This window comes from Brachyhypopomus gauderio, chromosome 6 (assembly GCF_052324685.1).
Source record: "Brachyhypopomus gauderio isolate BG-103 chromosome 6, BGAUD_0.2, whole genome shotgun sequence".
Taxonomy (NCBI): Eukaryota; Metazoa; Chordata; class Actinopteri; order Gymnotiformes; family Hypopomidae; genus Brachyhypopomus; species Brachyhypopomus gauderio.
In genome coordinates this window covers 13,949,358-13,975,588 of record NC_135216.1, presented here as the reverse complement: position 1 = coordinate 13,975,588, position 26,231 = coordinate 13,949,358, and the positions used below count along the sequence as shown (strand labels likewise).

The following is a 26,231-nucleotide window of genomic DNA, read 5'->3' as shown; positions in this document are numbered from 1 at the left end:
TTTGTGACACACTGCTCAGATCTTTTATTGAAAGAAATGTCACAGTAACACCAGAACACGAGGACAAATCAGGTAACTTTTTTCCAACTCTGTCAAAAATATGAAAGAGACTGGGTGGTGGGGTGGGATGTTGTTGTCCTTACGTTGCTGTGAAGTTCAAATTCTCTCTTTAACCTTCAGTCCTCAAACATGGGTGCAGGGCTTTGTTGCAGTCCATGGTTCATTACTTGTAAATTATATCTTTTCTTTTTTATTGTGATGGTCTCCAATGCTAGAAATCGAGGCTGGGAAGAACCAGATCTGGAGAATGACATTGCAGCCCTGAGTCTTTTCTCTCTGAAGCCAAATATCCCACGCTTTCTCCAGCATCGCAAAATCAAAGGCACTCACACCCTAAAGACATCCTCATTGATTAGGCAATTGATTCAACAGTCATCTGGATTAGTAAAATGTGGTACAGTGTGCAAAGATTCTTTACAGTGCCCCAAACCACATAGTGTACATATATTTGTATTTGTGCACACTGGGAAAATGATCATTAAAAGACATTGCATTGGCATAAAAGCACATCCTCCACGTCTCTCTTTTGACAAATTGCACACTGGGCCTTGTAGTTTGTCAGCAAAGTAAATATGCAATAACTGGCAGCAAACATAGTTAAGTGGGTACATGGGTATAGAAGCAAGTCTATTGTAAAAGAATACTTTCATTACACCATTGCCAAGAAAATGAATATGGACAGCTGTGAATCCTCACATATAGAACACAAAATCTGGGACTTGAAGATACTGCAATATTGCACTTAGAACATAAAATTCACGTTTCTTTATTTGATATTAAATTCCCTCAGTAAATATAATTCTTCTAAATATGAACAGTCACGTCACTCCTAAGAGTCCTTCACTGACACTGATAAAGCCCAGTCATTTAATCATCCTATTCTTCTTACATAAACTCTCCAGTTCTACATCTCTGTCCAGCAACCCCCCCACCCCACCCCACCGCCGGGCACTCTGACAATTAACCAAGTTCAATAAAATTACACTGCCCCACGCACCACCCTCCCATCCCATAAAAAAAAGATGGTGAGCACTGACAGAAAATAAGAACCATTTTACTCCAGTTTAAACACATTCCTTGGTTGTAGTGTTATAGTTCGTTTTCCCATAATTAAACTTTCTCATACGCACACGCAAACTCCAATGTAATTCTTGACTTCCCTGCTCTCCGCTCTGAAGCAGTTACAGACAGTGGGAGGAGCCTCAGGCCACCCCCCACAGGCTAACACAGGGGGTCTCACGCTCCCTTCGCTCATTCTGTTAATCTACTGGTTCCCAGGTGAGGGAGCGCACTCTTAATGGTGACAGAGGAGCAAGACGTAAACACTGTCTGGTTGTCATGAAGCTCTGGGAGTCATCCCACACAGGCAAGCTTCTTTAGTCAGTAGTTCCTTGTCATACGTCATTGAGAACTTCCATGAACGGGTTTCTATAGATCCATATATGAAATATTTTACATGGTGGTTCTTCCACTCTCTTCTTGTATATCCGACAGGTCACATCGTATGTAGTAATTATGTTTCATGTTGAGTTGTATTTTGCAACTTGTATGACTTGTGTAGCTCAGACCTGCTGCCAGGCAAACACTCAGTGAACAAACCATGCTTCCCACAGCCACACCCTTGTGCAGAGCTGAGCGGTGGGGTCCAGCAGGACCAGGGGAGGGTTTGGAGGTTGACTGACAGCTTGACTCTCTATAGTGTCCCTCAGAAACCCCGCCCTCTGTCAGAGTATGACACAGCAACGACAAAGACGCTGGCCTCCTCCATGTACTGAGGGAGGGGGCGTGACTGGGGCAAAGTAGGCGTGGACCTTAATCTCGGGGAGGTGGGCCTAGAGAAGAGGCAAAAACAGTAAAAAGCATATAAATATAAAAAACATAAAATATAATATATAAATATAAGAAGCATATAAAAAAACAGCAGTAATGACACATTAGTGAGATGAGTACCTGACACGACACCAATTACACTTGCTCAGTTAACGTGTCTTGTATTGAGGTGGTATCCTGATATTTTGACCACAATTTAACCATAGCTTAATCCAGTTAGCCATCTTGAAATGTGAATACTATTTAGTGCAACAAAAAAAAAAACAAATCCTGTCATGCCAACTTCCTGAGTTCTTGCTTTTGTTGCTGTGCAACGTTATTATAGCTGCTTAGAAAACTGTAATTGTATATGGTGTTTTTAATTTGCCCGAAGGAAAATAGCAACTTCAGGTATTTCATGAAAAGTTACATTGTGTGACATGAAGGGAGGGGTTTTGTTAAATCTGGCTCAAAGAAACCCTTTAATTACATCCTAATTGCAATTTGGACCACATGATGGTTTGAATCTTCAGATTTCACCTAAATTTAAATGCATCCTGGGTTACTTTTCCTTTGCATTTTATACTCACATAAACTAGCCAAGACACACAAAACCAAGACTAAAAAGGCTCTCTCCTTTCATTTGTGGAAGGCTCCACTAAAACGCCGGCATGTTTCAATGGTTCGGCTGAGCATCAGAATCACTATGTGCCCAACAGGTGCAGTATGTAGTTTAGGCAGGAAGTAGGCGATGGCTGACCCGGATGCGTTTGATGCCGGCGCGTGTGACCTGCTGGCAGTCGTAGAGCTCGATGCGCTCAAGACGCTGGCAGCTCTTCAGGTGCTCCAGTGTGACGTCTGTGATGAGGGGGCAGTTATCCAGCTCCACGACCTGAAGGCGCTCCTGACCACACACGCTGCTGCTCAGGTGCCGAATCCCATCGTCTGTGATCAGCTCGCAGTGCGAGAGGCTCTGGAAGGGGCACATGTGCGCATGCACGTACGCACGCACGACAAAGAGCTGAACACGCCTGTGTGGTCAAGAGCACCGTGCAAATAAGACTACAGTAAACCGAACAGACGAGTGGTAAATAGGAGGTGTGTAGCTCTTCGTAGGAAGCCTTGAGACAAAAGTGCTATTGTGATATGTCCATCCAGAAGTGAGACATCCTTCTACCATGCACACGTGCACACGTGCACACACGCGCGCACACACACACACACACACACACACACACACACACACACAAGCCAATGCAGCAGACACTCACCAAGGCTTGAAGCCTCGGGCAGTGGATTGAAAGCTGAACCAATGTGTTATCAGTCACCTGAAATATCAAACACAAACACACAGAACAAAAAAGCTACTGTTGCACTGCGGATAAAAAAAAAATTACCATGGAAACAAATATATTACTTAGACCTATTTATAACTGTAGGAATTTGCAACCAAAATATAGTATTGCTATATAAATTTCACGCCTGAAGGCTCAACAAAGCCCGGTACCAACAGTCAAGGCAATATGTTTCTGCTTTATATGCACTGTAAGTTTTTAGCTCACCAAAATACATTCCTCTAAATCCATCTTCTCCAAATCATGACAATTCTGAGAAAAAGAAATGAGAAATGTAAACAAAACATAGAAGAGAATGTGTCTTCCTCGTGTTTCACTCTTTAAGATGCTGTTTTGAAAAGTTGTGCTGGCAGAACCATGTGTGACTGTGAATGACTGTGGGTGTGACTGTGTATGTGTGTGTGTATGTATGTGACTGTGAATGACTGTGGGTGTGACTGTGTATGTGTGTGTGTATGTATGTGACTGTGAATGACTGTGGGTGTGACTGTGTATGTGTGTGTGTATGTATGTGACTGTGAATGACTGTGGGTGTGACTGTGTATGTGTGTGTGTATGTATGTGACTGTGAATGACTGTGGGTGTGACTGTGTATGTGTGTGTGTATGTATGTGACTGTGAATGACTGTGGGTGTGACTGTGTATGTGTGTGTGTATGTATGTGACTGTGAATGACTGTGGGTGTGACTGTGTATGTGTGTGTGTATGTATGTGACTGTGAATGACTGTGGGTGTGACTGTGTATGTGTGTGTGTATGTATGTGACTGTGAATGACTGTGGGTGTGACTGTGTATGTGTGTGTGTATGTATGTGACTGTGAATGACTGTGGGTGTGACTGTGTATGTGTGTGTGTATGTATGTGACTGTGAATGACTGTGGGTGTGACTGTGTATGTGTGTGTGTATGTATGTGACTGTGAATGACTGTGGGTGTGACTGTGTATGTGTGTGTGTGTGTATGTGACTGTGAATGACTGTGGGTGTGACTGTGTATGTGTGTGTGTGTGTATGTGACTGTGAATGACTGTGGGTGTGACTGTGTATGTGTGTGTGTGTGTATGTGACTGTGAATGACTGTGGGTGTGACTGTGTATGTGTGTGTGTGTGTATGTGACTGTGAATGACTGTGGGTGTGACTGTGTATGTGTGTGTGTGGGAACTCACCCTTGCCAAAACAGTGAAACCAGCATCAGTCACATGAGAGCAGCGAGCAGCTTCCAGGATCCTAACAAATTTAAAAATGTGCATCAAAGGATGGTGTGTGTGTGTCTGTGTGTGTATGTACCCAAGCGTGAGGAAGGGTGTGTGTGTGTGTGTGTGTGTGTGTGTGTGTGTGTACCCAAGCGTGAGGAAGGGTGTGTGTGTGTGTGTGTGTGTGTGTGTGTGTGTACCCAAGCGTGAGGAAGGGTGTGTGTGTGTGTGTGTGTGTACCCAAGCGTGAGGGTGTGTGTGTGTGTGTGTGTGTGTGTGTGTGTGTGTGTGTGTGTGTGTGTGTACCCAAGCGTGAGGGTGTGTGTGTGTGTGTGTGTGTGTGTGTGTGTGTGTGTGTGTGTACCCAAGCGTGAGGAAGGGTGTGTGTGTGCGTGGACCCCCACACGTGTAAGAATGTGTCTGTATGTATGCGTGTTGTGTAAAGCTCACTTTAGCTGCTGGCAGTTGAGGCCAAGTGCGGTGAGAGAGGCGTCTGTGATGTTACTGCAACCAGACACACACACCATCTGCAGCCTGTGACAGCCTCGACACAAGCTCACCAAGCCCTCGTCTGATATCTGCTATAGGACACACACCAGCCATGTCAACATCTCCACCATTAACCTTAGCATGTTTTTTTTAAATTAAAGCCCCATGCAGTTCGAATCAAAGCAGAAACAGTCATATTAACGCTTAGCAGCATCCACTACCTCTCACTCACGCCTCTCCCACTACCTCTCACTCACGCCTCTCCCACTACCTCTCACTCACGCCTCTCCCACTACCTCTCACTCACGCCTCTCCCACTACCTCTCACTCACTCCTCTCCCACTACCTCTCACTCACGCCTCTCCCACTACCTCTCACTCACGCCTCTCCCACTACCTCTCACTCACGCCTCTCCCACTACCTCTCACTCACGCCTCCCACTACCTCTCACTCACTCCTCTCCCACTACCTCTCACTCACGCCTCTCCCACTACCTCTCACTCACGCCTCTCCCACTACCTCTCACTCACGCCTCCCCCACTACCTCTCACTCACGTCTCCCACTACCTCTCACTCACGCCTCCCACTACCTCTCACTCACGCCTCCCACTGCCTCACTCACGCCTCTCCCACTACCTCTCACTCACGCCTCCCCCACTACCTCTCTCACGCCTCCCACTACCTCTCACTCACGCCTCCCACTACCTCTCACTCACGCCTCCCACTACCTCTCATTCACGCCTCCCACTACCTCTCACTCACGCCTCTCCCACTACCTCTCACTCACGCCTCTCCCACTGCCTCTCACTCACGCCTCTCCCACTGCCTCTCACTCACGCCTCTCCCACTGCCTCTCACTCACGCCTCCCCCACTACCTCTCACTCACGCCTCTCCCACTGCCTCTCACTCACGCCTCTCCCACTACCTCTCACTCACGCCTCTCCCACTGCCTCTCACTCACGCCTCCCACTACCTCTCACTCACGTCTCCCACTGCCTCTCACTCACGCCTCTCCCACTACCTCTCACTCACGCCTCTCCCACTACCTCTCACTCACGTCTCCCACTGCCTCACTCACGCCTCTCCCACTACCTCTCACTCACGCCTCTCCCACTGCCTCTCACTCACGCCTCTCCCACTGCCTCTCACTCACGCCTCTCCCACTGCCTCTCACTCACGCCTCTCCCACTGCCTCTCACTCACGCCTCCCACTGCCTCACTCACGCCTCTCCCACTACCTCTCACTCACGCCTCCCACTACCTCTCACTCACGCCTGCCACTACCTCTCACTCACGCCTCCCACTACCTCTCACTCACGTCTCTCAGTTCTGAGATGATGTCTTCTAAGAGGTTCATGCTTTTTTTTTTTTTAGCATTTCTGTGTCCATCAAGTCAAATCCTCCTAACATCCTAATGCCAGTCATGTGCCATCTACAGAGAAGGCGATTCCGGACAGGTCAGCACTTTGCTCCAAGGGCAGGTGGACACCACTGTGATGCTTCCCAGCTGACATGAGAAGACGTGACGAGAGACCTAACATATTTCTGAGGAAGCGTGAGCAGCCTTCACCATACCACAATATGATGAGGTGAAATAAGGAAAACCAAAGATAAACCCAAACACTTGGACGTAGGAGCACAAAGAAGACAGAGAAAACCTGGCAGCCCTCTCTTGTTTGCTCGGATTTGGAGCTACTCCTGTGGAATGGGGTCAATTTACACTGCACATTTTGAACAAGAACATGATCACAGTGGCAATGCATGAACTGACTGAGGCACAATTACTGTCTAAGGACAAAAGCTAGGTTCTAAATCCTCTATACTCAGCCTGTGCAAAAGTAAGTGTGCACTCCCCCCACTAGACCCATGTTCATGGCTTACTGTGCAGGACTGCATGTTGATTGTCACAAGATCCGGACAATGCTTCTGAAGGTGCTTCAGTGCAAGATCATCCAGCTGAAAAAACACAAACACATGTACGTACACACACACACACACACACACACACACACACACACACACACACACAAGCTGTGCTATTCTCAAAAATATTAAGTTAGGGGAGATTTTCCAATGTTTGTGTGTGTGTGTGTAGGGACCTGTGTGCAGCCTCTAAGGAACAGTGCTCGGAGACCACTGCAGCCATGGCTCAGCGCCTCAATGCCATCACGCGTGATCTGATCACACCAGGACAGGTTGAGATTCTCCAACATCCGACAGCCCTCACTGAAAAGCCAAGTAGCAGTCAGTACAGACATTTATGCAATTGAATATTGAAAAGACTGAAAATATTGTTGGCAGTAGTGCATACAATTAACGAAGATACATGTAATGGCAAATGAATGAAAAATATGTGTTTGCAATTACAATATTTGTACAGTATATATTTAAATATAAAAGTAGTATGTTGGATAAAATGTGGAATAATTACTGTTTTTATTAAAAATGATTTCCAATGAAAAAACGAATTACCCTTATACTTTATAATGATCTTTACGTTATGTATTACTTAACACATACCACATAATAAAACAAAGTGTTTCACTGAGTTATATACTTATATATATATTATTATATATAAGTATATAACTATATTATATATAGTTATATACTTTTTAGTTTATTTAAAACAAAACTTAAATGGTTCAGCTCTCACAAAAAAAAAATAAATGTTGTTAAATTATAATTATTTTAAGCACTCTAAACTATCCCAGACAAAAAAATTTCAATCACAGATGCTCGTTAACAATAATCAATATGTGCTAGAAGCATAATTACCTTTTCAAAATACAAAACATTTAAGTTAAGCAAATGTGTGTACACATTCACGGCTATTTTAATTTCATACGTATTTCAAATTTATATTCCACAACGACCAAGCAAATAAAGGTTCCTCTTGAATCAATAAGTCTTTGCACTAGAAGACATTTCACCGGTTCCTTTACTCCTGTCTGGCTCATAGTGGTTCTGGTTCTGCCTTGACAAGTTCTGATCTTTGTTCATTGATGCTTTTAGATTTCTGCAAACTATTCTGACCTGTTTATAACATAGACCTCTCTAATTGTGTAGTATGACTTCTCTGGCCTTCAGAACAGCCTGCATGTTGGATGTGACATTGAGGAATTTTCTAGCATGTGAAGCTCAAGATGTTGTGCAGTCGCAGCACATTTTTTACAGATTGTTTTGCAGTTTTGTCTTGCTGTGCACAGCCGTTCTGTCTCATCCTACAGATGCTGACCAGGGCTGCGATCCAAGCACTGTGCAGTGAGTGACCCATACCTCAAACAATTTTAGTGACAATATGAGTGTCATGCTCATAGCGTCTACCAAAGCATCAATAATCTTTAACAACGAGGGATCAACCTAAGGGTCAGTCACAGTGTTCAGATATGCATGAGATGACATTGAACAAGCACATGTTGAATTTAGGTGGGATTTGCCCGCTTGCTTGCCCAATTCTCTCACCATTCTCCTTTGACCCCTCTTATCCATAGAAGGGCCAGTCACTACTCATTTCTTACATTCACATGACATTAAACCATTGAAATTGTGGAAAAGCACAGGCTAGCAGCCAGCTAGGAGGTTCTGGCACACCCAGTACCAGCAAACATGCTGCATTCAGAACCACCAAAGTAATTTATTTAGCCCTTTCCAACATGTAATGGAGCACTACCTGATGCCGGATAACCTGGTCTGACTGACTTATACCACATACCTTAGTCGTGTACCCATTGTCTGTGCGTGGGAGGTTTATTTAAACTAACACTCCAGTGTGTACTCCACAGTTAGAGTACGTGTATGTGAAAATACTATGTAGGTAAAGTGAAAATGTGTCTTGCTTGCAAAACTCAATTCTGTTTTTTTTTTGGTTTAAACTGATCCTATATCTGCAAGTTTACTTTTGTTATATGCCATACACGAGCACATTTACTATTCCTAATTGCATGCATAGTTATTTTTATGTGGGTTCATTATAACAGGACAACTGTGTGTTGATCTTGTAAGATTGCTTGTATTGGTTGTTATGGATGTTCTTAGCTTGTCAGTCTGTGTTTTTAATTATTCTGCTTGTAAAAATTACACCTAGAGGAAGAACCCAAATAAAGCTGATTGACCCACAGCCTGTGATGCCCACAAACAACACTTCCCTGTCAGGCTTAAAATAAACACTCCATCTCATCATGTGGTGTCATCTACCATGTAGTTGGATTATTCAATGAGACAGCTAATCATTTTGGTAAAGATTTGGTAATGCAGTGCAAACTTCAATAGCCTGTCAGCCATGTTTATATACAATTCACCTTAAACCTGAACAGCTGGCTTTGCCTTTATCAAACTCATGAGTCTCACCAACTTATTTCACAATGATTTGTTTAAGTTGACCAGTATACGATTCTGAGGAGGGATCTTATTTTGCCTTATTAGTGTATATGAAGAAGACTTCAGCATCATATTTTAAATTAGTGATAAAAAATAAAACATGCTTATAAACGCAGTGTTGGTTGGTCACTTGTTATTGTTGTGACTTACTACATCACTGGCCACATGGTATGTAAAAATGTACAAAAGGGAGCATCTTGGGTCACTGCACAGGCTGCATACAATTACTGCATTTCAAACTCACACCACCCATTCTGACCAATACATGCCGAACCCAACGTAACCAAAATCCAGTGTTTATTACCATTCCAATTATATACAAACTGCATTTTAAATTAAGTTAATCAAGTTAGAAAATCTAGAATTATTGTTTACAATTCCATTATTGTTTATGGTGCATTACTGAGCTGTTTACTGAGCCATCTGCAATGAGCCACTATATTAAAATTAAACGAAAGATGAAACAAAAACATCCAGCAATTTAGTATCTATGTTATGCAGCCTGCATTAATCACACATGGTATAATCAGGTGACTAGTGTGCATATTTTGGATCAGTCCGTGTTTGTTATGTGGTATTGCTGAAGCAACAGGACTGTGCATTAGCAACACTACTCATGAACACTCTGCAGTCACTGCACCAGGTATCTGCATAGTTTAACACTGGGAGTTAATTATTGTGCATTCGCTTCTGTTTAGGCTAAACATTGACCTGTTCGGCTGCCATGAGTCATATACCTCTCAAAAGTGGAAAAAAACCATATAATGAAAATATATATAATGAAAAACATCTTCCAGCCATGAAATCTACACACATGCGCACATTTTAAAACATGTGCAACATACTTTTATGTAACTGTAATGGATCCTCAAAGACCCTCTATTTTCTGCTGAAATGCTTATTCACAGCCCTTAATAAATGAGCAATGGAGTGAACACATTAAAGAACATGGCGGAGATAATGCCGTGGTGGGATGTCATGTTATGAACCTCCAGAGCTCCTAGTGAGGGAGGAGGAGCTGTCAGCAGGCAGTCTGGAGAACTGATTTAACAAATGGTGAGTTCACAAATAGCCCAAATGATCAAATCACTTCATAACCAGAACCATAGAACACATCAAAATATGGCCATAGCCAACAACCATAAAATAACTTCAAACAAAACAGTAACCTCAACTAAACACCAGGGACAAGCATTTGAAATAATATTACTGTTCATATATCGGTCATTTAGATAAAAACTGCTCAGAGATGCACCAAAAGATGAATAAATAAATCCGTTAATAAATTAACTAGTAACTGAGTACCAACTACTATCACCACCACCTTATTTAATTGGTTATCTAAGAACTCACACACACACACACACACACACACACACACACACACACACACACACAATCACCTATACACCACAAGGCCACATTCACCAAAAATCACTGCTGATACTCAAACATGCACTTCCTTCCCCACTAAACAAAGGGACATCCATGGCAACACACATTAAACACAACTTCATCCACAACAGAGGTTCAACACAAACGGCCAGACGACACTTGGCCCAGTTCCCTGCGTGAACACTGAACAGCTGATACTCACCTTAAGGCCTTTAGCGCGTGATTGGTGATGGACACGCAGGACGTCAGGTCAAGGTGGCGGATCTTGGAGCAGAACTTGCTGAGGCTGATGCAGGTGGAGTCTGTGATCTTAGTGCAGCCATTCAGGTTCAGCTGCTCTATGTTACGGCAGTTCTGCGCAAACGTCCTGTTAACCAGAACAAGTGTCTATTGATCACCACAGTCACAAATAACATAAATAGCTCAGAGATATCTCCAATCAGCTCCCATGACACTCACACATGAAGTGACTCCCATGACTCCCACAAATATGGCCTTTATATTAAAATATATATATAACATTTTTCAAATGGGATTTATTTTCATAGGCGTAGTGCATCCTCTGTTGTGCCCTGTTAAATTATCAATTTATAGCATTTTGTCTATACTACTATAAACAAAAGGAATTTTACGCAAACTGTATTTACACAACACAGCTCCTCTACTATCCCGATACGGTATTGTAGTGAAGGCATTATGACTTCTACAGCCCACTATCTAACAGGGATACATGAGTGACACATGCTAGTGTACATAAAAATGAGCAGTCAACAGCTGTGAGATGTCAGCATTTACACTTCAAGAGCTAAATTAAGCAAAGTGAGGGCAGCTCACTTCATGGATGCATCACCCACACTGAGACAGCCTCTGAGACTCAGCTGCCTCAAAAAACCACCGCATCTCTTTGAAATGTTCTCTACCACACGGCCCTGAGAGAGAGAGAGAGAGAGAGAATCATGGATGATGTCACAGTCTATGGATTCAGTAACAAAGCTTACTGACCCAGAACTAATCCTATACACACCGAGACCATTCCGAGCACAGAGACACACACGGATATCAAAAGTGCATTACCTCTACACTGACAAGCATACAAACATTAAAACACTATGCCCTTACCATCACAGCTATGTCAAATAAACCAATATATATTTATCATTTACCTCAATATCTGTCTGAAAGTTGAAGAGATCTATCTTCTGCCAGTTGCTTCCATCTAACGCTAAAACATTCCATGCCTTTTCAGGTTTTCATACAATGGGAGGAAAAAAGCAAACAGAAAAGATCCTGTCAAACTCCTATTTCTAGATCTCGACATATCAATCTAATGAGGCATACCATCAGACAAGAAATACCTTGGACACCTGGGCACACCTACACAGCGTAACCACATCCAAGTAGGAGAAAATCCTGAGGAATACAAGGCAGAAAAACATAAACGCATTTAAGGGATTATCACCTAATCTGACATCCGCAAATCCCTCAGACAGCGCTGTTGGTTGCAGACATTGGTGACTTACCTAAGAAGAAGCTCCTTTGGTAGCTTTTTGTTGATTGGGGCTTCATCGCTGTTCGAGAACACCTGGGGAATGATCAGAGAGATTCACATTCACCAACTTTTGTCACACTTAAACTGTATTCCTAACACATCTTAACCGTGACCTGTGCAGTCCTTCCACTGCTGGATTAAGGTTCCAGTGTGTGCCTCTAATGTATGCACATATGCAGGAAGGCAGACAGACAGGCAGACAGACACAAGGAAAACGAAGTGTCAGCACACGAGCGGTGCAGCTCATTTGATGTTTTGTGGTTTGGGTTCTTCCTAAGCACGCGCATTCAAAGCACGTAACCACATCAGCCAGATTTGAACTCCCAAGTAACACGAGACAATTCCAACGCTAAACGGATTCGTGGATTCTGGCCCTGTGGGCGCTAATGACACGGTCGACCGTTTGGACAGGATTACCCTTGACGAACAAATGCACAACAATGGTCCGTAGAAATAGAAGCATACTTGATCTAAATGCATACAAGTCGCTCATGGACACACACGCACGCGCGCGCCCGCAGACAGACAAACACACACACACACACACACACACACACACACACACACACACACACACACACACACACAAACATACGCCCTCACACACACCGTGGTCGGTCACACAAGCTGCCACCGCCCGTGTGTGTTTCTTCCAAGCACACTGAAAGAGTTCTATGTGCCCGTGTCGTCACTCGCGTTGCGTTACCTCAAATCTGCCCTTGGTGACGCCGTTCATCTCCGCTGCGGCGTCAATAATACAGACAGTGTGGGGCGAGCGCAGCGCGCGGCGACGTTTACTCGCTATACTGGCGTTAATGTTCAAACTACCGCAAGACAGAGGCGGACGAGTCCGTGTAGCCTACGAGCCGTTCGTGTCTTGGTCGGTAACCGGAGGAATCCGGGGCTGGCCGCCGTTCGTGCGCTCTGCTGTGAACCATCACACAGTCAAAATAACAATAATAACATGGACGAAGCAGACTGCTGCTGCTCTAACCTCACTTCCGCCTCCCAAGCTGCTACTCTGACTACATTTCCGCTCGGTCGTGAAGTCTTTGACGTTGTCAACAGTGCGAGATTTATCTTCACACATTAATTGAATAAAAGTAGCCCACCGTTCGACTACTTAACGTCGGGGGGGGGGGGGGGCTTCAGGTGAATAACTTGAGTTCATATAAGTTAGTCCACACTCCTGTTCTTGTAGGGCATTGGAGGGTGTCGCTGTGACGTCACTTATGCGGGAAAAGCACGCGTGGTTGATTGTTTTGATAATGTTCATAGCGAGTCTGCACGTTCCAGTACGAACTGCAGACTGACACAAGCCCAGGCCTTAAGTTTGCTTTCTGAACTATTCTACCATATTAACACCGTAGCAGCATTTATTTATTGCTTGAAAAAACGAGCTAACTGTGCTAATTTCGTCTAAGGATTTATACATTGTACCATCCTTGTAACTTTTAATGTAATGTGCAGTTGGAACTGACCTATATATTTGCGCCCCTCCCCTTACTGTTTAATAATCCCAGTATTTAAGATTATTTGCAAAACTTGTTTACTAGATCAATATCCTGAAATGAAATGAGTGAGATGTTTAGAATGAAAACGATACAGTGAAACTTTGCCGTGAAACCATAATGAAATTTCTAGCAAATCACAAAATGTGTTTACGTAAGAGGTTTGACATGTTCTTTGTACTGGTTTCACACACACACACACACACACACTTTCATTAAGGTTTCCATAAAGAGGGTTGTGAACTGGGGCTGCTTTTCTGCCAGGACGTTTCTATGAATATGAAATAAACACCATCAGGGGCATTAAGGTTGAACAATAGTCCTGGAATATGATGCGACATTACCATAAAGTCTCTAATCTAGCACACGTGACTCTAATATTAAGATGCTATTGAAGGGGTTGATTAACTGTATGAAATGTGTTAGAGTTAGATTGTTACTAAACTATACAGGGTAGTTCCCCAAGACCTGTCTTCACCACAACTGATCTACAGAATCATCATTTAGCATCGTCATGCTATTCTTCCTGAATACAACAGCACCCACGAGCAACAGCAGGGGGCGCAAGAAAGCTACCACATGACATTTGCGGACTTGTAAGATTTCTTTTACATTAGCTTTACTTTCTTGACGATATAAATACGCACATTAACCATTTAACATGATATGACATTAGATGGGTATACTGACATTATAGAGTGGTGACGTTTCAGTGTGTACGCGTGCATGCACGTGCCTGCTTGTGTGCATGTGCATGCATCTGGAGTTTGCTGGTGTGATGAGATGAAATATAGTGTATGCATAACACAAGTGACATGCCCCGCATGTAACACTGTGTCTCTTAGCTTTGATTCAATGACAAACTCCCCTGTCCAGCACACACAGCTCGGCTGTTTAAGCAAATATTATCTGAAGCTATTCAGACAGACCCTGCTTGTACTGGCCTCTCGCCTGCCACTTACTCACTAAAACATGCTCTCTCTCACTCTCTTTCAATCACACACACACACACACACACACACACACACACACACACACACACACACACACACACACACACACACACACACACACACAGTAAGCTATGTATGAACATGGATGGGGAGTCTGGATGTGTGTTTTTATGTTTTCTGCGGTTATTGCTTTTTTACTTTTTAATCACATCTAATCACACATCTACATCTTTATACTTAAAATATATACCATCATCTAAGCAGTGCGAGAATTTAGTTGGCTTAGTTAATTTTGTAAAATGACAGGCATCAGTTTGGAATCTCGAACGCGCCCTGGGGACGAGACAAAGCAGCAAAATAGCCTCTCCAGACTTACACAGTGGCAAAACATGACCAACACGGTTAGTAGTTATCACCGCGCCCGAAGAGCATCGCCCAGCGTCTGAGTCCCCCTCCCGTCCTTAGCTGCAGGAGTTTTATTCCGAAGCGCCTCTGTTCTCATGGACTGCCGCGCCGGTTCTGAGTCATGACGTATTTACTGACAGCGCAGTGAGAGTTTTCGCATGAGCTCTACAGCAGCTCGGTAATGCACTTCTTGGTCAGATAAACCTCCTCTTTCCTCCAGAGCCTAAAGTATCTGCACCGTTTCCTTAGCTAAGGGAAATTCCGGCTTTGGAGTGCGCAACGCAGCTTTTCGAGTTGACTTTGGAACATTTGGAACCAATACCAGGACTATTCACCCTACAACATGCGACGATTACCTGTACAGGACCTCGCGCTCATGACTTTCCTTGGATGCTTGGCTTGGTTAACGGTTGGCCTCGCCAGTGCAGACGGTAGGTTTCTCCGGTCTATACATTGATGGTTCACTAATTACTTTCACGCGCTACTTCACTAACCATTAACACTGGATAGTTTACACAGGAGGAAACAATCGTGTGTGTGTGTGTGTGTGTGTGTGTGTGTGTGTGTGTGTGAATGATAGAGAGAGAGAGAGAGAGAACAAGTGTAATTAATCTCTGTGTTAATAGATTGTTTATTTTAATTTCATTATTATCTTCGATTGCCTGGAGTCACATAGCAATGTCATAATGAACAAAACAAATAACGGTGTGTATCCTTAAAGAGTTGTACTCAACATAGACAGACATTCCACAGACAGAGGGAGGAAAGAACTTTATTTGGAATACATCACAGCCTTCAGCATTGCATGATGCATGATCTCCACCTATGATTCAGGATTCATTTGCCTAAATAGGATGACTATAATTTGCTCCAGTAATAATCATTTAGCCATACTGGTAGGTTTTTATTTGACTGGTGTGTGGCTGCCACTAACTTCAGTCCCGCCCTACAGCCCTAGTGTGTGGTTTGATTTCTCTACCACAACACCACCTGAACACAAGTGAATTATCAAGGTATGATGGCTCAGTTATGTTAGATAAGGGGAAACACATATCTCCTGGTTTCAGGGCAGGTAATGGTTAGATAGGACCACACAGGTGTGTTTGCTGTGTACAGAAGTTAAGGTCTAATAGAGGCAGCCATACCTGAAAAAGAACGTTACATCAAGCAAGACACTGTGAGATTACCAGTGTAACTGGTCATCACTTTCTGGTATTTTCTATTTTATTCTATTTCACAAACAGATTAAATAGTTCTCTAGCATCACAGTTCCTTCCTACAGTTACCGCTGCTTTGCCTGGTGTAGTTCCTGTAGGCCTTAGGAATTAGTCAGCTAATGAGAGAATTTTAGATGTGTTTTTAGAGATATCTCTAGATTGCGCTGGACCCCAGCATTAGGAGTGAAAGTAACTCAAAATGTATTTGTAAGCACAAAAAAGTAACAACGACATCACCCATTCAGAAACCCACGGACGTAATTTTGGGGGGGGACGGGGGGACGGGGGGACATGTCCCCCCCCACTTTTTCAAAAGCCGGTTTTGGTCCCCCCCAGTTTTTACGGTTAAAACCAAATATTTAAATAGCGACGAATCCATGTCCCCCCCACTTTTGAAATCAAAATTACGTCCATGCAGAAACCTTTACACTCTCCTGACATTTATATCATTATATCATCAACATAACAGGCGTTAAGTAACTGTGACATTAGACCTGAATGCTCAATGGGCTATGCCGTGTGATAAAATGATAGACTGCCTAACACAGCCACATAACTCATTTCACAGTTCTCTTTGAGTTATCCAGCCTATCATAAATCATTTCATGTGTTTGGGAATAATATTATCTGAAGCTAAATAATACACAGACATATTGTTAGTATGATGCAGGCAGCATACTGTCTACTAAAGGAATAGATGATAACCTATCTGTCTGTCTGTTTGGTTTATGTTTTCAGCAACTATGTTACTTTTATTGTGTAGTAGATGTAGACTAAAAAAACATTAATATGTTTAAAAAATCCTATTAATATCAGTGGGGACAAAATGACCTAAAATTGAGTGCAAACAGAAAAATAGAATATTACTGAAGTTCTCAAATTTCAGCACTCATCCATGATGCAAATTTGAGCTAATTGATTAATCACTTTAAAAACAGTCACAACGTACTCTGTTTTCTGCTTTCATTTCTTGAAATATTAAAGTAATGTACCAAAGTTTGATGAACAATTTAAAATGAGATGATGTTTTGGGATACATTTGTCCAGGGCTACAAAAGGAACTGTTGAAGGGGTTCATCACAATGACTCCCTCCAACTTTTAGTTTAGCCCTATGTGCGAAACTGTGACTAAATGGGAAAGTGATGTTGAAGTTGGTGTGTCTTTGTGGCAGTTTATGTGAGAATGTTGGCTGCTTACAGGCAGTCTGTGTGTGTGTGTGTGTGTGTGTGTGTGTGTGTGTGTGTGTGTGTGTGTGTGTGTGTGTGTGTGTGTGTGTGTGTGTGTTGTTAGCTGGTTGGGGTGGGGTTATGGAATAGTGCTGACTGTGGTGTTTGTGTGTATATGTGACTTCATATTTGCACCCTGGAGTCATGGGTCCCTATTTGGAGTTGATCTTCATTCCTCCTTGTGGTCTTTACCTTTAAGTCAGTGTCCACCCTGCACACCCTTCCCATAAAAATGAACCCTTCTCCTTCTGTTGACACACAGGACCTGCTGCCCTCATCTGACCTTGCTCCAATAGGTTCACGTGTACCTCCAGTCTCCGGCACATTCATTATCACTGAGATGGCACAGGTCTCCACCATTCTGGGCCCGTGTTACTGATTTGTTGCTTCCACCTCCTAATTCAATACAGAACCATTTTGCTACGGACCTGCCCTTTCTAGTCCCTTCTGTGAATTCCACTCAGACGCTCCCTGGTTTCTAATTTAGTAACGTCGGCCACGTCTGTGTCCGTGTCTCTGGCAGGCCGGGTCTTCCTGCTGGAGGCGAGGCCGGGTTCACACGCAGGCTTCCAGGCGGCCTCGGACGCCTGCGCTGCTCAAGGTGCCCGGGTGGCGTCGCGGAGCGAGCTTCGGCACGCCGTGGTGGAGTGTGCGTTCTCCGCCTGCGCCCGCGGATGGCTCGGCGGTCCCAGCATTGGGTGAGCAGCACCACTCCCCCCCCCCCCCCCCCCACTCTCACACTCTGTATCTGTATCCTCGCTGTGGTTGTGTCTATGAGAAGAACAGCAGGAGCTCGCCGGAGGTGCACTTGTACCTGTGTGATAACAAGGAAGGGAATATGAGGATTCGGGTGGGACGCTTTCATTCCTTCCTCCGACATTTAGGCCCCAGAGACGGTTGGACAGGGACAGTTACAGAATACATTAGCACTTCCCCAGCATTTGTTTCCACTGCTATTCAGCAGATATTTTGTATTCTGTAATCTCAACACCCAAATCCCAGAGTAATTATCACTTTCACAATTTTAAATGGAAGTCTATTACACCGTGTGAATTGTAAAATGTTCAAAAGACTCAAATCTTGAAACCAAACATTACGAATACACTTAACTTATACATGTTATTTCTTAAATATTTTAAGTATTTCTGCTATATCTGGAGCATTCAAATGCATGCTTTCTTCTTGGTTTTGACAAAGTTGAACACCATGGGACTAGCTGTTTTTAATGATTAGTGTGTGGTTATGAACGTGCTGAATGGCTTTGACCTTATGTTGAAATGTATTTGCTCCCCCACTCAAAAGCAATGCCCTTCCCACTAGAATAACGGGATTACATACAGATTTGTCACAGCTGGCTCATGAGTTTCACCTACTCATGCACAAATTGCCCTTTACATGAACTCTGACTTAAACACCTTCAGTCCTAGTGCAGATATATTAGTCAAAAATGCAACTGAGTGGAGGGGCATATCCATCGGACTTTACACTGTCCGAAGAGGGTCTGCTTATGGTCAGCCTCACACAGTCACAAACACACACACACACACACACACACACACACACACACACACACACACACACACACACACACACACACACACACACACACACACACACACACACAGAGACAGTGCTAAATTAGCAGTCACATTAGTAATGTTCATCTAGGTTTATATTCTGAACCTGTGTACTGTGTACTTGTTTTTGTCAGACAAATATAATTTGTGAGTGCATGAGTTCCTGTTTGTAGGTGTTTGTGTTTGGCAATGAAAAGGGGATGAAATGAAGCTGCATTAAAGTGTCTAGTTCACATTGCCATGGATAATTAATCCAGTAAATTGAGGGTGTAATAGGTATCTGGTTTAATATGTGTTTTAAAGCAGCATGTCTGCTATGTTTATATCTATAAAGGACAGTGCATACTGTTTATTTCAAACTGTGACATTACTTGTAGAGTCTAAGTCAGAAATGAAATGCACCTGTCCCGTGTGTTTGTGTGTGTGTGTGTGTGTGTGTGTGTGTGTGTGTGTGTGTGTGTGTGTGTGTGTGTGAGTATGCACGCACCTGCCTAATGTTCAGGGATGGTAACTAAACATCACAAAAAATATGCCTCATAGAATGTGGACCATGAAGGACTAGAGCAGAAATCACCAGTCGGTGTGAAACATTCTACTTTGATTACAGCTTCATTACAGGCTTCCTTCATATAATTCCATCACATTTTCATAGTAGGTCATTTATAAGTAATAAGCAACGTGTTACATTTATCCTCTAATCACTGGTAGTAGTGGAGGACAAAATACAGGGCCCACCCCTTAATGCATGTGGACGCTGGTAGCAGATAAACCAAGCCTCCCACATAGTGGCATGAAGGGTGACTGAAGGGGCATGTTAGGTCATTATCGCCTCCACACTGCGGTGGGGTCATTATCGCCTCCACGCTGGTTCCCCTGTCGCACTGCTGGGAGGTGCCCCCACTTCTGCTCTTTTATGAGCATATGCACCTCATGAGATCATGTTCACTGCAAACACACAACGTGCTGACGGAGGAATGCGTGCGTGGAAAATTGCCCATATTCGAAATGAAATTCATCTCAACAGTAAATATATAATATTGGCACCAGTATTGAAATTACTGGAACATAAATGTGATATCAGTGCATTGCTAATTACCTCAAAGGGGATCTGTTTGAGCAGATGGTCAAAAACTGCTCTAAAAAGAGATTTAAAAATAAAAAAAAATAATTGTTGCTATTCCCACTCCTACTGTCCAAGGTGGTACGTTTTTCAGTACTTCAAGAGACACAACCTAAATTGTAGAGTTATATTCGAGACTCAATGTCAAGTCTGTTTTGGAGTTAACTTTAATTGCACGCTGGCCCCAGAGTGCTACGCCATCAACAGTGCATGTGTGTGGAGTGAAGAGGTTATGTTCGTTTGCAGTTCACTGGTGTAAAAGTGCTGTTGAGTGACCATTTAGACTGCCTTCCAGCATTGAGCAGGACCTCCACCTCTCCTCCATCTCCCTGCAGGACCACGGTGTGCAGGAGTGTGGCGGGAAGCTTACGGGCAGTGGACATGCAGGTGGAGAACGCCACCGAGTCGTCCGAGAGGTTGCCTGTTTTCTGTGTGAAAGACACTGGTCAGTTTTAAGCTTTGCAATGACAGAACTCGGTGGTGGTGGGGGTTGTGTTTAGGTCTTTATAAGAAATATTTAAGCCTTATTTAAACACATTTAAAGTAAGTTAACGTATCATCTGCTAAATAAACTAAAGCTAAACTTCAGACTGTGAGCGTCTTAATGTTTCTAACCTTGTATGTTTCCCGGCTGTGTGCTAGGGGCTCCGTGTGGAAGTCCCCCCTCTTTCCCCAACACGCGTCTCCAGGGACAGACAGGACTGGAGCTGGGTGATGAGCTGCTGTACACCTGTAGCCCCGGATACACGCTGCCCAGCGGCGAGACGGCCTTCAGCCTGCTGTGCGACAGCTGTGGCGAGTGGTACGGCCTGGTGCAGCTCTGCCTCAAAGGTGACGCCGTGTGTGCCCTGGCATCGGAATGCCATGGAAACAGCAAAGGGAGCTGGGCAGAGTAAATCCCGTGGTCTAAAGTGCTTTAATGGGTGTTGTAGCAGGTTTGTGAAATAGGTCTGTAAATGTTACAGGACAGCTACACTAGGAAGACAACATTTTGTTTAAGACTGTTAACATCCATGGGAGGCTGCACAGAAGAGGAGCTTCAGTCTCTTCCACACTGATAGTGGCTCAATAGGCTGATAGTGGCTCAATAGGCTGCAAAAGTACCGAAATAGTCTGCTACTGTCCTGATATAGCTGATGTTACAAATATAATTAGACTAACCAATTAGGGAATGTATTGAATTGGATAAATATCGTTACTTTTTTAGGGATTGATTTAACTGTACCATGTTCACATCCTATGTATCATAACAAGCCTCATGATATGGCCATAAATGAACCAAAAATATGTGACAAAACAGTACTTATTGCTCCTTTGTAGGTGTTATATTCAGAGAAGTAAAGGTTTCCCTTTGTTAAACCACACTGAATATCATTTGAAAGCAATATGAGAGCAGTCATCAGTACAAACGTGTGTGCTGTATTACAGCTGATGCAGAAGCCTTCATTGACTATGAGGACAAGCTACCAGATGATCATCATCTCTATCAGGGCCAGGGAGAGGCACGTCACATGACCGTGGTTCCTGAGGTCACCGAGATCTTTGATCATGAAGAGTCTACACCCGAGCTTGAGACAGAACAGAAAGGTCCAGTCATGGTAGAGGAAGAAGGCAAGGTCAAGGAAGGTGCTAAAGTGTCTGCAACAGAGAACCCAGTGTCTCAGCTCAGCCAGAAACACATGTTCTGGTTTCCCTCAGAGGCTTTCGAGGAGGAGCACGTTGTCCTCACCACAGCCACACCCATCCTGGGCAAAACAGACGAGAACCTCTCCGTACCTGGAGAAGATCGTGGCAGCGAATATGCACCACAGCCTCCCACTGATGAGCCTGCCAGACACGGTGTGGGTAGCACGGAGGAGTCATGGCTGGATGGATACCCTGTTCCTCAGGAAGAGGAGAAAGCGGGAGCTGTATCTTTAGAGGAGGCAGGGCCAGGGCAGCCTGCAGAGACTGAGAGTGTGACTGGTGGTTCGGAAGTGGAGGTGTCAGAAAGTGAGACTAACAGGCCTGAAGGAAAGGCTATGGCAGGGATTATCCCTGGCTACCAGGAGGAAGAGACAGAGAATTTGTCTAAGTCACCTGAGGGGCAGGACTTTGGAAAAGTGAATGGTTATCAAGAAAATGTAGAGACTGAAGGTGTGACTGAAGGTACTGAAGGAACAGGCTATTGGGGAGTGTTTAACAAACAAGGGGAGGAGCATCAAAGAGTGAGTGACAGGCTTCCAGACCGGATTTTGGATAGAGTGACTGAACATGCAGAAGAAACACAGATTGTCACAGACGGACCTACCACAGAAGAGACTGAAGTAGAGGCGAAGAGACCAACGGAGGTGGAATTTGAGGATGTTAACGACAGCTTTAAAGAGACGCCATCTCATGGCATCACTGACAGACCAAACGATGTTGAGATGAGTCCCACATCCTTCATCAGCCTCACTCAGATCACCGCAGGCCTCGATGATTCGCCTCTACACAAAAGGCCAACGCCATACACACCTGGAGCAGCCCCTGAAAACGTCAGCACCAGCCAGGAAGGGATAGGCCTTGAGCACACTGCCACTCCGACAGGCATGGCACCAGTGGACACCAAGCCCACTCCCCAAGTTCACATCATTAGCAATGTGGCCACACCCACAATCAGTGTCTCTTGGGAAACCAAAGACTTTGGCCACTTTCTGGAGCAGATCCCCACCGCAGGAAGCGACACCTCAGTCAAAACCCACGATAACAGGAGCGCTATGGAAGGAGACTCAGAGCTCAGTCTGGACCATCCAGAAGGTTCTGATAACGGAGCTTGTGGAGTTCCCCCATGCCATGTAGCTGGCCGTGGCATGACAATTGCAGGCATCATCATTGGCATATTAGTAGCAGTTCTCGGTGCCGTTTTGGGCGTGTGGTGTTACAAAAAGAGGCAGCAGAAAAGCTCTCACTATCAGCTCAATGGAACTAACAGGCAAACACAGTGCATCGAACTGCAGCAGACTGTGTAACCTAACACACACAAACACCATATAAGTCTGAACACAAATACCGTACGTGCTTGAACAACAGCATCTATTTAGACCCCACAATCTAGGGACACAACTCCATGAAATTCTTCACACCCTCTCCACACTAAGCAGGGTTATAGCAGTGAGAGGTTGTGTAATACATCCATGCTTTGTTCATACTTGTTTCTATTTTTCATGTTTGCTGTGCCGTGTGCGTGTCATTTTATGTGTCGAGTCTGTCTATATTTGTCTATATTTGCCTTGTTATTTCTAGATTAGGTTTGTGAATTTCATTTTGTGGACTGCATTTGAGAGGATAGGTGGCTGACTGGCATTGGATCTCTGACTGAGTTTTAAAGACACACATTTAAATTTGTCAAAGGAACTTGTTTCTCATATTTTGCAAAACCGAAGAGTAATCAGTTCAGTCATAATTGTACTATGATGCAGTTGTACTGTTTTAAAGAACATTTTGAAACCAACAAAAAATCATTTCCCACATCTCTTTCAAAATGTCTTCTCAGTAGACCATAACTAGTTTAGTTTATACACACTTGAGCATGTATCTCTATATTAATACAGATAGTGAAGAAATGAAGCAGTCAGGGTCTGAGCAACCCTTCAACAGAATGTATGCATATGTAACTGATGGATATCCTTTTTCAGTTCATGGTTTTGTGGTAACTGTAGATTTCAAATGCATATATTTCTGCAGTAATTATTAGATAATCTAGCATTCACCTCTAGCAACAATCAAAAACATGTCAGACTAATTTTAGATGCTATAAAAAACACAACAATTTTTTTCTATAGGATATATTTAAAATTGAATCAGCTGTAATATTAGCTGATTTTTGTTGTGGTTGTGTGGTGTGTTGGTATGAAATGGTGAATTTTTGGATATAACACATGCATTTATGCCTTTTTATTGTCTTGTGTAATTTTGTGCATATATCAGATTCAACTGAAAATGTTTTCCTCCTTCTGTGCTAGGTGTTTGTAATTAAGACATACAGTATGAGGTATGACTTACAACTTTTCAGTATTAATCAGCTTTCTTTGGTGTGGACATGTTAAGTGGCCTGTTAAGCCTGCTCACACTAATTTTTGCTATTTCTAGTGATTCATTAGCAATCTTACAAAGTGTGTTGTTTTTTATTTAGTTTAGTTTGTTCTAGTTTATTCTAATAATAAATGTAGAATTAGATGTTATAAATAAAAAGTGGCAAATAGTATGACATCAAATTGAAAGTGTTTAAGTATTTACTGAAATTGAAATATTGCAAAATAGATTTGATCTGTAACGTTATTGAGCACATATCTATACATTGCCCTATTTGCCTGTTTTAGACCTCTCTGGACATCAGCTGTATACAGCATTTCCAAGAGGAACCATCCCAAAATTAGGAACTCCTGATGTTTGATTTTTAAGTCGCATATGTAAGAATATAGTGGTCACTCCTTTTAGTTCATAAACAAAGATTTGTTCTGATTTTGTTAAAATGTTATCTTTTAATACTTTTTTGACCCTGTGTAAAATAAACCGAAACTCTTACTGGACATCAGAAACTGTATCAGTAATCCCCATAGTGATTGTCCTCACAACCAGTGCAAAGATGAAGCAGTTGGTTTGTTCAAACATATGGTCAAAGCTGTCTTTAGGCATTAACTATGGACATCAGAGAGGCTTTTGTGACTGTGTCTGTCTCCTGGTGTAGGACTCTTCCATCTGCGCACCGATATGTTTAAGCATTGCCTCAGGACTGTGTCAACTCCCAGCAGGCTGCTAGCAGAAGAAACGCCTTTAAATGAAAATGTGGCCAATTTTCATCTTTAGGGAATCTTAAATGTCTTGTATGCCCCATGCAGTACCTCCCCCATTTATGTTTGTCTCTGATGTGAAATGTTGCATCCTGTCATGGAATGTCTCATTTGATCCATGCAATTTCTTTCAATGTTTCTATGATGTGACCGAATATCAATGAAATATACTTCAAAGTTTGACAGACTAACTGAGTTCTTATAAATAAAATCCAATCACTTCAGGAAAACGTGTACCATTTTTTATTTGGATAATTTGTACATGTGGGTGTATTAGTGCACCTATTTTTTGTTTCTTTTCAACAAAAAATGTTAAGTAAAAGTAAAATTTTAACTTATTTAGAGAAGTTGAAGACAATAAATTACTTAGTTGAACTGTCTGGTGTATTTATCATAGTGCTTGCTTACATATAACACATTTAAGTCACATTATTTGATACTAAAATAAAGTACTGACAAATAATGTGCATGGTTGCCCTCATACACTCTCACAAGAGGACCAGACTCGTTTAAAATGGTTAGTACATGGAGTATCTGTGCAGTTTATCACACCATAGTAGGAAAGGTTCACAGGGAAAGAGCATGAAAGAGCAAGAGTGAGAGAGTGAAGAAGAGTAAAAGGGAAGAAGAGTGAAGAAGAGAAAGGAAGAGGGATGAGAGAGGAAGAAAGAATCATGGGTCTGCATTTTTAGCATTTTAGTGAAAATTAGGTGTATGTGTGTGTGTGTGTGTGTGTGTGTGTATGAGAAGAGAGAGGGAGAGGAAGAAAGAGAGAGTGGGTGACAAAATGTTTGAACTTAAGATCCAGTGTTTAGTCTTTTTAGCATTGGGACATTTGAAGTTGTGCACTTCTAATTTTGTGTATGAGTCTCTGAGGAAGTGTGTATGAGGAATTTCACATCTGCGTACATACTTTGGCCTATTCCACAGTACAACTGCAGACATTTGGTGATTTTAGACATGTCACAACATTGCCAAGTTATATATTTGTCAAATGGCTACAGGTAATCTCATTAAGGTTTTTCTCAAAAGCTGGAGCCAAAAGCACTTAGAACTAGGTGCGCCAAGCGACCTTTGCCCCCTGCTTGTGAGCCAATATTAGGACCTCACAATGTTATGGCACCTCAGCCTGTAATTCGGAATTTAAATATACTTGGTACAAAACAACAGAGGTGGTTCA

General features: G+C 43.1%; 2 protein-coding genes across 4 annotated transcripts; one reads left to right on the top strand and one right to left on the bottom strand.

The window, feature by feature from the left end:
* Positions 1-13,360, bottom strand: fbxl2 (F-box and leucine-rich repeat protein 2). Of its 2 annotated transcripts, none has more exons than XM_077008893.1 (14): positions 12,937-13,360; positions 12,202-12,263; positions 12,037-12,091; positions 11,845-11,919; positions 11,516-11,610; positions 10,884-11,048; positions 7,006-7,132; positions 6,788-6,862; positions 4,867-4,994; positions 4,390-4,450; positions 3,432-3,476; positions 3,141-3,197; positions 2,630-2,842; positions 1-1,892 (listed from the first exon to the last, which is right to left on the bottom strand). In XM_077008893.1, the coding sequence occupies exons 1-14, from the start codon at positions 12,964-12,966 to the stop codon at positions 1,785-1,787; spliced, it is 1,296 nt and encodes a 431-aa protein (XP_076865008.1). In that variant the 5' UTR covers positions 12,967-13,360; the 3' UTR covers positions 1-1,784. The 2 variants fall into 2 exon arrangements, with proteins under 2 accessions (XP_076865008.1, XP_076865007.1); XM_077008892.1 differs by having other exon boundaries at positions 4,867-4,997; positions 12,937-13,359.
* A 1,604-nt stretch (positions 13,361-14,964) lies between these two features.
* Positions 14,965-25,304, top strand: susd5 (sushi domain containing 5). 2 transcript variants are annotated; one of them, XR_013131826.1, is made up of 6 exons: positions 14,965-15,530; positions 18,067-18,241; positions 20,576-20,685; positions 20,883-21,071; positions 21,669-24,252; positions 24,581-25,303. XR_013131826.1 is itself a non-coding variant. In XM_077008888.1 (5 exons), the coding sequence occupies exons 1-5, from the start codon at positions 15,443-15,445 to the stop codon at positions 23,228-23,230; spliced, it is 2,124 nt and encodes a 707-aa protein (XP_076865003.1). In that variant the 5' UTR covers positions 14,965-15,442; the 3' UTR covers positions 23,231-25,304. The 2 variants fall into 2 exon arrangements, 1 of the variants encoding a protein (XP_076865003.1); XM_077008888.1 differs by having other exon boundaries at positions 21,669-25,304.
* The last annotated feature ends 927 nt before the right edge of the window (positions 25,305-26,231 follow it).

Coding starts and splice junctions, on each gene's coding strand:
- fbxl2 (XM_077008892.1), bottom strand. CDS start 12,966: ATGAACGGCGTCACCAAGGGCAGATTTGAG. Junction 11,611..11,844: donor ACTTTCAGACAGATATTGAG/GTAAATGATAAA, acceptor TCTCTCTCTCAG/GGCCGTGTGGTAGAGAACAT. Junction 3,477..4,389: donor GTTTCACTGTTTTGGCAAGG/GTGAGTTCCCAC, acceptor TCTTTTTCTCAG/AATTGTCATGATTTGGAGAA.
- susd5 (XM_077008888.1), top strand. CDS start 15,443: ATGCGACGATTACCTGTACAGGACCTCGCGCTCATGACTTTCCTTGGA. Junction 18,242..20,575: donor CTCGGCGGTCCCAGCATTGG/GTGAGCAGCACC, acceptor ATCTCCCTGCAG/GACCACGGTGTGCAGGAGTG. Junction 20,686..20,882: donor TTTCTGTGTGAAAGACACTG/GTCAGTTTTAAG, acceptor GCTGTGTGCTAG/GGGCTCCGTGTGGAAGTCCC.